General features: G+C 35.2%; 1 protein-coding gene across 1 annotated transcript; it reads right to left on the bottom strand.

Annotated features, from left to right (window-relative positions):
• Positions 1-5,376: 5,376 nt before the first annotated feature.
• LOC133329654 (serine-rich adhesin for platelets-like) lies at positions 5,377-6,631 on the bottom strand (the record flags this gene model as incomplete). The annotated part of the gene is made up of 1 exon (XM_061538130.1): positions 5,377-6,631. A coding segment is annotated over exon 1 (1,255 nt), but the record flags the coding sequence as incomplete, so codon positions are not given.
• Between the last annotated feature and the right edge of the window lie 3,149 nt (positions 6,632-9,780).

The following is a 9,780-nucleotide window of genomic DNA, read 5'->3' as shown; positions in this document are numbered from 1 at the left end:
GACGAATTTACCACGATTTTCAAAAAAATAGCTCGAATTAGCTAAAACAACCAAATATACAAAATTATATTTGAGAACGGATGAAAATTGTTCGAAAAACAATCCAAAATTGTTCAAATAACAACTAAATTCCAAAAAATTCTAAAAATTTCCAAAATATTCCCAAAGAATATATCAAATAACCACGAACGGTTGATTAAAAACCAAAAAGGAACGAATAGTTATGCAAAAAATCGATCAAACTTTCAAAATATAGCCAATAAACTATACGAAAATGTTTAATTTTCACGAAAAAATCGACAAAACTTCGAAAAAGTTTAAAAATTTAGAAATTATTTACTCAATTTGAAATATTAAATCAAAATAAATATTTTAAAAATATAAATATATGTAGAAATATCAAAATTATTTTATTTTTTATTAAATTCAATATAAATAACACGAAAAATTATTATTTGTATGAATTTCGACTAATGCGGACTGTAGAGTAAACGATAAGTTAAAATGTCCAAAAGTAGCTTTCAATTTGTTCATACACACACTACTAATCAATATACGAAAAAATATTACTTTGTTCCAAACGTGCCAACACGCCACAATCGACCAACCCGATTAGTGTAGCGTACACGCAAACAAAAGAAAAACGAAAAAATAAGTTTATCGTAGGCAAGCGACGGCTGCCTATTACGATATTAGTTATGTGTGTAGCGTGTGTGTATGGTACTGTAGTAAACAGACAAGCGACCGTACAACGTAAATAAGTCGCTAGCGTATATACGTGTATATTATTGTGTATTATTGAACAGGGATATTTGCGAATATTAAAGGGAAAGGGAACGTTTATTTTTGTATTATTATTCGCACAACACAGTGGTAATAGGTGCAGACTATTTTAGAATTTAATATTTATTATTAAAATTAGGTCGATGTTATCAATAAAATTATCAAAATTTAACACGAACGTTAATTAAATTTTATTAATAATATTGACCACACACATTAATTAAAAAACACTTTTTAAGCAATTTTTTCTCACAATTACCACAATATATATTTGCACTAAAACATAATTGTTTTTTTTACCACTGTTCAATAATAGACAAGGGAAAAATTAAAGGCGACAAACGAAAAAATAGGGATTAGCGACGCGTTGTAAAGCGACCTTTGTAGACTTTGAACTTTTTTTTTGTTTGTTATTCTTTTTTCGCGAGCTCACAAAAGAAAAAAATCACTGCACTCACCTACCTGATTTGTTGTTGATGATGTTTGAAGATGACGATGATGCATTTGATGAAGATGAATGAGGGATGATGATGTATAGGGATGGTGATGATGTTGTGTTGTTGTTTATTTTATTGAAATGAAAACTAATAAAAGCCAAATAGAATTCTGCTTCCAAAGCTCGAATCCGGCTCGAAGGACCAAAATGTTAAGGCGCCGAAATTGCGTTTCGAAAAAGGGAAAGAAATAAAACACGAACGTTTTAGTTTCTGATTCCAGAATTTTATTGATAAATTAAATATAAATAATAATAGGGGAAGATAAATGAGAACGAACAGATTACCTGTGTTACGAAGTAGCGATCGTGACGAGAAGGAGATGAACAATAACCACAATGCTGCAAAGTGACATTGGCGCAAAACAATACTCATTAGAAAACTGACAGTTCAATGTTGTAACAATAAGGAGTATTCAGTTTTCTAATGAGTATGCAAAACGAACACAATGAACACGAGCGTTCAAAGGATGCATTTTCCAACAATGCATATAAAAGCGATTCTTACTTAAACAAGAGGCGTGGTTATTTTAAAGAATATTTTTTCATGGACTATAAGAGGCGTGGTTATTTTAAAGAATATTTTTTCAAGGACTATAAGAGGCGTGGTTATTTTAAAGAATATTTTTTCAAGGACTATAAGAGGCGTGGTTATTTTAAAGAATATTTTTTCATGGACTATAAGAGGCGTGGTTATTTTAAAGAATATTTTTTCATGGACTATAAGAGGCGTGGTTATTTTAAAGAATATTTTTTCATGGACTATAAGAGGCGTGGTTATTTTAAAGAATATTTTTTCATGGACTATAAGAGGCGTGGTTATTTTAAAGAATATTTTTTCATGGACTATAAGAGGCGTGGTTATTTTAAAGAATATTTTTATGGATTTTTTTTTTTCAAAATTATTATGTAAGTGATTGTGGCAATATGGGCATATACTACACTAACCACAATAATAATTATTGTTATGATGAATGATTGATTAGCTAATTATTTCAAATATGTCATATCTATCGTTGTCAAAGATAATGTCGTCTGACACTTATCTCATAAACGTTTAATAAATATTCGAATATATTTCATTACACATCTCATCCTACTACACCTCCCATTATCTACAATAGAAGCAAAACTGATATTCTTCCAGTTAACCAATGAAACGAGATATACCATCATTAATCAATGTTCTTAGCCTACCAGAAAGTGATGATACACACCATGTGTTAAATGTGTTGAGTTGTATATTCTCTAGCACCTAAAAACATAAACTAATGACAATAATATTTTTGTCTTGTCATCATCTTATAGTTCGACATTATTATTGTGTGTTGTCAACAAAACATTTGGGAGTCATTATTTTTTGGGAATTTGTAAGAAATACAAATCATGTTGAGTTTGTGTAAAAGAAACACCCCATGAGGCACCTTACACTCAATGAGTCAGGTATATTTTAATGAATATTTTATCAAGGACTATAAAAAATATGGCTATATATTTTAGAGAGTATTTTTTAAAGGACTATATGACAATACATTTTTTAAAAATATTTTCCAGGACTATATCAGATGTGGGTTTTTTTAAAATTATTTTTAAGGACTATATCAGGCGTGTGTTTTTTAAGAATATTTTTCAAGGACTATATCAGGCGTGGGTTTTTATACCCATCACCACACTGTGGTACAGGGTATTAGGTCTTTGTGCATATGTTTCTAACAGGCAAAAGGAATCGAGATAGACCCATGGTTCCTTTTGAGAATATGCATAGAATCACAGTCTGAGTCGATTTATGCATGCCCGTCTCTCCGTCCGTCCATGTATTTTTGTGAGCAAAGTACAGGTCGCATTTATGATCCGAAATGGATGAAATTTGGCACAGCTCATTGGCTAGGTCCAAGGACGAATCCTATTGAAATTGGAGAAAATCGGTGCAGATTTAGATATAGCTACCATATATATTTTCTTCCGATTTTAATTAAATGATGCACCAAAGTCCCTATATATCTTTCGATTTGCACGAATTTTGGTATAGCGTAATGAATTAGGTCGAGAATGATGTGTGCTAAGTTTCGAGAAAATCGGGTCAGGTTTAGATATAGCTCCCATATATAGTTTCGCCCGATTTTAGGTAAACGGTACATCAAAGTCCCTGCACATCTTTGATTTGAACGAATTTTGCATAGTGTATTAAATTAAGTTTAGCTCCCATATATATTTTGTTCCGATTTTAATTAAATGGTGCACCAAAGACCCTGCAAATCTTTTGATTTCCACGAAGTTTGGTATAGCGTACTGAATTAAGTGTAGAATGACTTGTGATAAGTTTCGTGCAAATTAGTTCAGGTTTAGATATAGCTCCCATATATAGTTTCGATTTTTGGTAACTGTTCCATCAAAGTCCACGCAAACCTTTCGATTTTCACGAATTTTGGCATCGCGTTCTAAATTAAGTCTAGAATGACGTGTCCTATGTTTCGTGAAAATCGTTTCAGATTTAGATATAGCTCCCATATATAGTTTCGCCCGATTTTACATAAATGGTGCACCAAAGTCCCTGCAAATCTTTGATTAGAACGAATTTTGCTTAGCGTATTAAATTATGTTTAGAATGACGTGTGGTAAGTTTCATTGAAATCGGTTCAGATTTAGATCTAGCTCCCATATATAGTTTCGCCTGATTTTACGTAAATGGTGCACCAAAGTCTCTGCAAATCTTTTGATTTGCACCAATTTTGGCATAACGTACTGAATTCAGTTCAGAATGATGTATGCAAAGTTTCATGAAAATCGGTTCAGATTTACATAACTCCCGCATATAGTTTCGTCCGATTTGAAGTAAATGGTGGACCAAAGTCCCTGAAAATTATTAGATTTGCACGAATTTTCGAAAAGCGTACTGAATTAAGTCTAGAATGGCGTGTTCTAAGTTTCGTTAAAATCGGTTCAAATTTAGATATAGCTCCCATATATAGTTTCGCCCGATTTAAGTAAATAGTGCACCAAAGTCCCTGAAAATCATTCGATTTGCACGAATTTCGGCCTAGCGTACTCAATTAAGTCTAAAATGACGTGTGCTTAGTTTCGTTAAAATCGGTCCAGATTTGGATATAGCTCCCATATATAGTTTCGCCCGATTTTAGGTAAATGGTGCGGCAAAGTCCCTGCTAATCTTTTGATTTGCACAAATGTTGTCATAGCGTACTAAAATAAGTCTAGATTAATGTGTGCAAAATTTCGTAAAAATCGGTTCAGATTTAGATATAGCTCTCATATATATTTTCGTCCCATTTTTTGTAAATGCTGCACCAAAGCCCCCTATATCTTTCGAGTTTGGTATGGCGTACTGAATTACGTCTAGAAGGATGTGTGCAAAATTTCGTGAAAATCGTGTCAGATTTACAAACACTTCCTATATATGTTCGTCCGATTTTAAGTAAATGGTGCACTAAAGACCCCTAGCTAGGCTGATTGACTGAAGGTAATATAATGTAATCTCTGACAAGTTTCCTTGAAATCGGTTCAGATATAGATATAACATAGCTTCCATATATAATTTCGACTTATTCATGTTTATTGTACACCAAATAATCAATGGGTGTTTGATTGAGATTAAATTTTAAACAGTGCAGTTTGCTTTAAATCGATTTACAAAATCTAGCATAAGTCCCAGAATGACATGTGTAAGAACTGATGTTAGTCCGTTTAGATATAGATAAAGATCACATATTTAAGTTCGTTCAATTTCATGTCAATGTTCCTTCGAAAAGGCAACGTCTTTTAGGATACATATGTAGAATATACTCAAAGTGGTTAAGGGTATCATATAGTCGGCCCAGTCGGACTTCACTACTTTCCTCACTGGTTTTAAATAATAATTTTTCAAGGACTATATCAGGCGTCGGTTTTGTAATAATATTTTCTTAAGAACCCCACCTAGTTTTTTTAAATAATATTTTTTCGAGGACTGCTATAGGCGTGGTTTTTATAGATTATATTCTAAAGGGCTTTTAGATTATTATTTTAGATTATAGATTATATTTTCAAGGGCTATTCGATTTCTTGTCACAGTGTAAAAATTAACTATTAAACTATTCATGACTCACCTTCAGTTGGACCTTCGTAACACAGCGATGATATATTATTGGTTAAATTGCCACCCAGGAAATTGCTACAATTCGGTCGATATTCATAACTACTAAAATTATTGGCAATATTTGTTAATGATGTGGATGTTGATGATAAAGTTGTGCCCGAAACCATGGTGCCATTGTAGTTGTAAAAATAATCACCAAAATCTTCAAGGAGTAACATAAAACTGCTGCCCCCATCATTGTCGGTGTCGGTTCGAAGGATATTGTTACCACCACCATTACCGTTAGTGACGCCATTATTTGATGATTTTGTGACGCCTTTCACCCGGCCACTACTTGCTCCAATGATATGATGCAGAACAGAGGTGGTGCTTGTCGCTGTTGTACTACTGGTCTCATTGTATGGGTTAATTAAATCAACCAATTCATAGCCACCAGCAGCATTCGATTCACCACCGCCACCATTAAAGCTTACAATGTCATAATCAGTCTCACCGGCCAGTAACGTTTCCGCACTATCGATCAATGCTATGTCACCATCACCAGCAGCATTGTTGTTGTAATTATTAGTATTACTCAGAGGAGAAGTTTCGGAGGCACCGGAGACGGATGTGGTGGCAACAGTGTCACTGACCGTTAACACCGTTGGCGAGGAAGATATTTGAGCCATAATATTTGAGTGTAAAACATTCCACAGCGAGGTGTCATTCGCCTCATAGAGCACGGAAGCATCAATGGCGGAGGATAAATCGCTGGTGTTGTTGCTGACGGCATATTCGTTTGCAGGTGAGCTAAATAAAGTGGCATAGGTACTGCTGCTGCTGGTGCTGGAAGAGTTTTGCAAACTATCATAGTCAAGGCTGGAGGAGTTGGACGTAACGGGGGTATTATTTAAAGCCATTGTCGATGATGATGCGGATAACGTGGCAGGTGCTGAGAGTAATGCTGATGCTGAGGTACTGGACCAATTGGAAGAGATTAAAGTTGTCAGGCCACTATCAGCCGCCGTCGCCGCCACATCACCATCTGCATCATCGGTGGGTGATGTTGTCGTTGTATTGCTTTGATTATTGGCGGGATTCCAAATGCCCACAATTAGGCTACCTAGACTAGCCATTATGTCCGAATCCTCATCAGCGCCACGGGCAATGCCATCATCGTCATCATCTAGACTGGCATCATATAACCGGAAATAGTCATCCTGGGATGATGTGTTGCCGATAAGATTGCCGGATGTTGTTGAATTGCTATCCTCCATGGAAGTCATTGTGTAAAAGAGAATTTCGAGCGAATGGTGAAAATAAAAGAATGCTACTCTAAAAAAATACAAAACTTCGACAGCTACTGGTTGCTGCTGCTGTTTGTGGATTGGGGTTTCTTGGGAACCACAACCGTTTTTGGGAATAGTTTTGGAAGGATTTGCGGTTGGTTAGTTTGTTTGTTTTGTTTTTTGCTGTCTTGCAAAGTGTGGCGTTTGGATACAACTGTTTTGTGGCCAATTGTTGTTGTTTTTCTGGTTATTTATTGGTTTTCTAAAATAACACTCTGTGGCAACTTATGCCCGCCTCAGTGTGTAAGGAGTAGGATGAAGCGAAATCATGTGTCTTTTGGTGTTGATGCCATCCTTCCAATTGTCAGGAATTTTCTATACATCATCATATCTCCACAAGAGTTTTGCTGAAGTTTTTGGCCCCGCGTACGAAGAAGACGTAGTTGTAGATAAAAATCAGCAGGCATTGTTGTTGCAAAATAATTGCCACATTCGTTTATCATTATGTTGTGGGGAGGCCAACAATTGTCGCAAATTTTTATTTGCCAATGTCTACCATAGCTGCCGCGAATGACTTATTCAAGAGCCGGATATTTTCAGCAATGCTCTTTAGTACCTCTTCTCCTCTTCCCGTACTCTTAGCTTCGCCTTCATTGGGAATCTTTTATTCTTTTGGGTTTTATTGCCGTTTTTCTTCCTCTTCAACTTTGCTGCAGTAACATTTGGTTTTTATTGATTCTCAAGTTCTTATGTTTGTCTTTTGGAGGAATGTAAACAAACGGCAATGGTCGTGTGTGTGTAAGTATGTGTCACGTTGTTGCAACATTTGTTTGTTGTCGACTGGCTGAACGATTGTCCGGATAACAAGTGTTGTACGAAAAATTCTTCGACCAATTTGTCTTCTTTTGGTTTGGAGGGAAGGGTTGTAGTACTGATATGAAAAGGGAGAGAGGGATAGGTGGTACCAAAATTATTTTCAATGGTCGTTGACTGTTGTCTTTGACGTCGTTTGGCTGGCTGGCAGGATTTCGTATCCAGAGGATGTGAATTTTGTTCAATTTTGTTTTCTGATGTTTTTCTCTTCTTTTACCTCCCTTTTCAATGCATATTCCACCTCATGCTCTTGAAGAGGATACTTGGTTCAATTCCTTTATTCATTTTAAGCAAATACATTGCCCCAACAGACACACATACGCTCGCACACACATAAACAGATAATAAGTTGGAGGGCAGGAGAAGGGAAATAGATTTATTGTCCACTACAACTACTAGTAGAGATGTGATGTGATTGTTGTTGTTATAACTGCAACAGGAGTTGCTGTTCTTAATATGGATCCCTCACTCTTTCCAACCTCTCGTTCATCCCTTTATTTGCTTCTTAACCAATACACAAGCAGGGTATCTGAAAAAAAAAAGAAATAAAAAAACGGAGTTTAAGAATTTGCTCTTGACTCAGTAAGAATGTACAGTTGAAAATAAAGGGAATGGGGGTAAGGGGGTTACTTTTGTTTTATTTTTTTTGTCATTTGATTAATTGTTTCTTGTAAAAGTTTTTTTACGAGAACAGCATCATTCGCAACTTGTTACGATATACAGCCAATAATTGAAAGAAAGACAAAGAACTGTTCTTTGCGTAAAAAGGTCATAGATCATTGTAATCAAAGTTCGTTTCATTTTGTTGTTGTTCTTTTAAAACGTCAACACTTGTTTGCATTTCGAGGTCATGTCCGTGTCAATTTATTATTATTATTTCTGAGAAAACAATTATGTCATGGTGTTTGCTTTTTAATAATTGAATAACTGAAAATATGCTTTCAATCATTTTTGTTCGTTGTTTTAAGTGTTTAGATAATGGAAATGAAAAAAAAAACGTCAAGGAAATATGTTTGACAAATAATTGTTTTTTAAACTATTTTTGTTGTCAAAATTTTCTGATATTTCAGAAATTATAGATTGTGTTTAAAGAAACTCAGGACATTTCGATTTCAAAATGTCATAAATAGATGATAATTACAGATTTGTATAATTATTATTTATTGATGGTTTCCACTTTTCGGCGAAATAATTGTCGGAATGACATAAGACATTTAAATAAGTCGATTGAAAAGTGTGTAAAAACGTGTAAAAACTTCTCAATGCCCATTGAAGAAATATATAATACCCATAAGGTAGAATTTATATTAAAATTGTAATTACGTTTGCAAATCTTGTATATACATTGGTACTACTATCAAAATAATTAGGTATCGCAAATTGTTCTGGTATCCCCTCCCTCCTAACGGATTGGATGGATAGAATGCTGGAAAGCACAATTGTCAAATCGTCCATGGGAGAGATTTCTGTGAGGAGATCTGTCTACAGAAGCATACCACAAGGAGGCTTCTGGTGATAAATGAGGTACTGCTGAAATTCGACCACCTTGAAATAAAGTTTGTAGCCTATGCTGATGATGTAGTCTTGGTAGTCGATGGGACATTTCTTCCGACTATTTCTGATATCATGAATGGTATAACCAATGGTTTTAAACCCCACGCTGGTTTAGTTACCTTAGCCAGCCAGAAGCTAAATGCCTTGGTACAATCCTTGACCACAAATTAACGTGGAAAAGGAATGTTGAGGAACGGACAAAGAAAGGACTAATAGCACTCTATTCCTGCATGAACTCTATCGGTAAGAGTTGGGGACTAAAACCAAAGATGTGGTTTGTATGTGATGGTTGTACTCCCTATTTTTACATGTGGATGCTTTTAATGGTGGCAAGGGGTCAACAGGAAGTCGCTGAATTGGCCACAATAGCATCCTTAACACGGTTGTTACTTCTTGGAGAGGATTACTCACATCAGTGATTATACTCCCTTTACCTCTGACCGGTCTGTCGATTTTTACAGACGGGTCGAATATGGAGGAAGGCGTTACTGCAGGAAACTAGCAATATATAACTCATATAAATTTAACGATCTTTTCAGTGTTTTTCTACCAGAAATCCTGGCAATCACGAAAGCGGCTGAAATAGTAAAAACACTTACTGCCGATAACCTAGGACTATCGCTTGTGGATAGTCAGGCGAAACTTAAGGTTTTAAAATCGTGCACAATTAACTAAAAAGCGGTTCGTGATTGCAGGCTGCTCTTTATGATATACGACGG

This window comes from Musca vetustissima, unplaced genomic scaffold (genome assembly GCF_032173495.1).
Source record: "Musca vetustissima isolate MV318-11 ecotype Yass unplaced genomic scaffold, APGP_CSIRO_Mvet_v1 utg14548, whole genome shotgun sequence".
Taxonomy (NCBI): Eukaryota; Metazoa; Arthropoda; class Insecta; order Diptera; family Muscidae; genus Musca; species Musca vetustissima.
The sequence above is the reverse complement of the archived record's forward strand: the minus strand, read 5'-3'. Positions and strand labels throughout refer to the sequence as shown.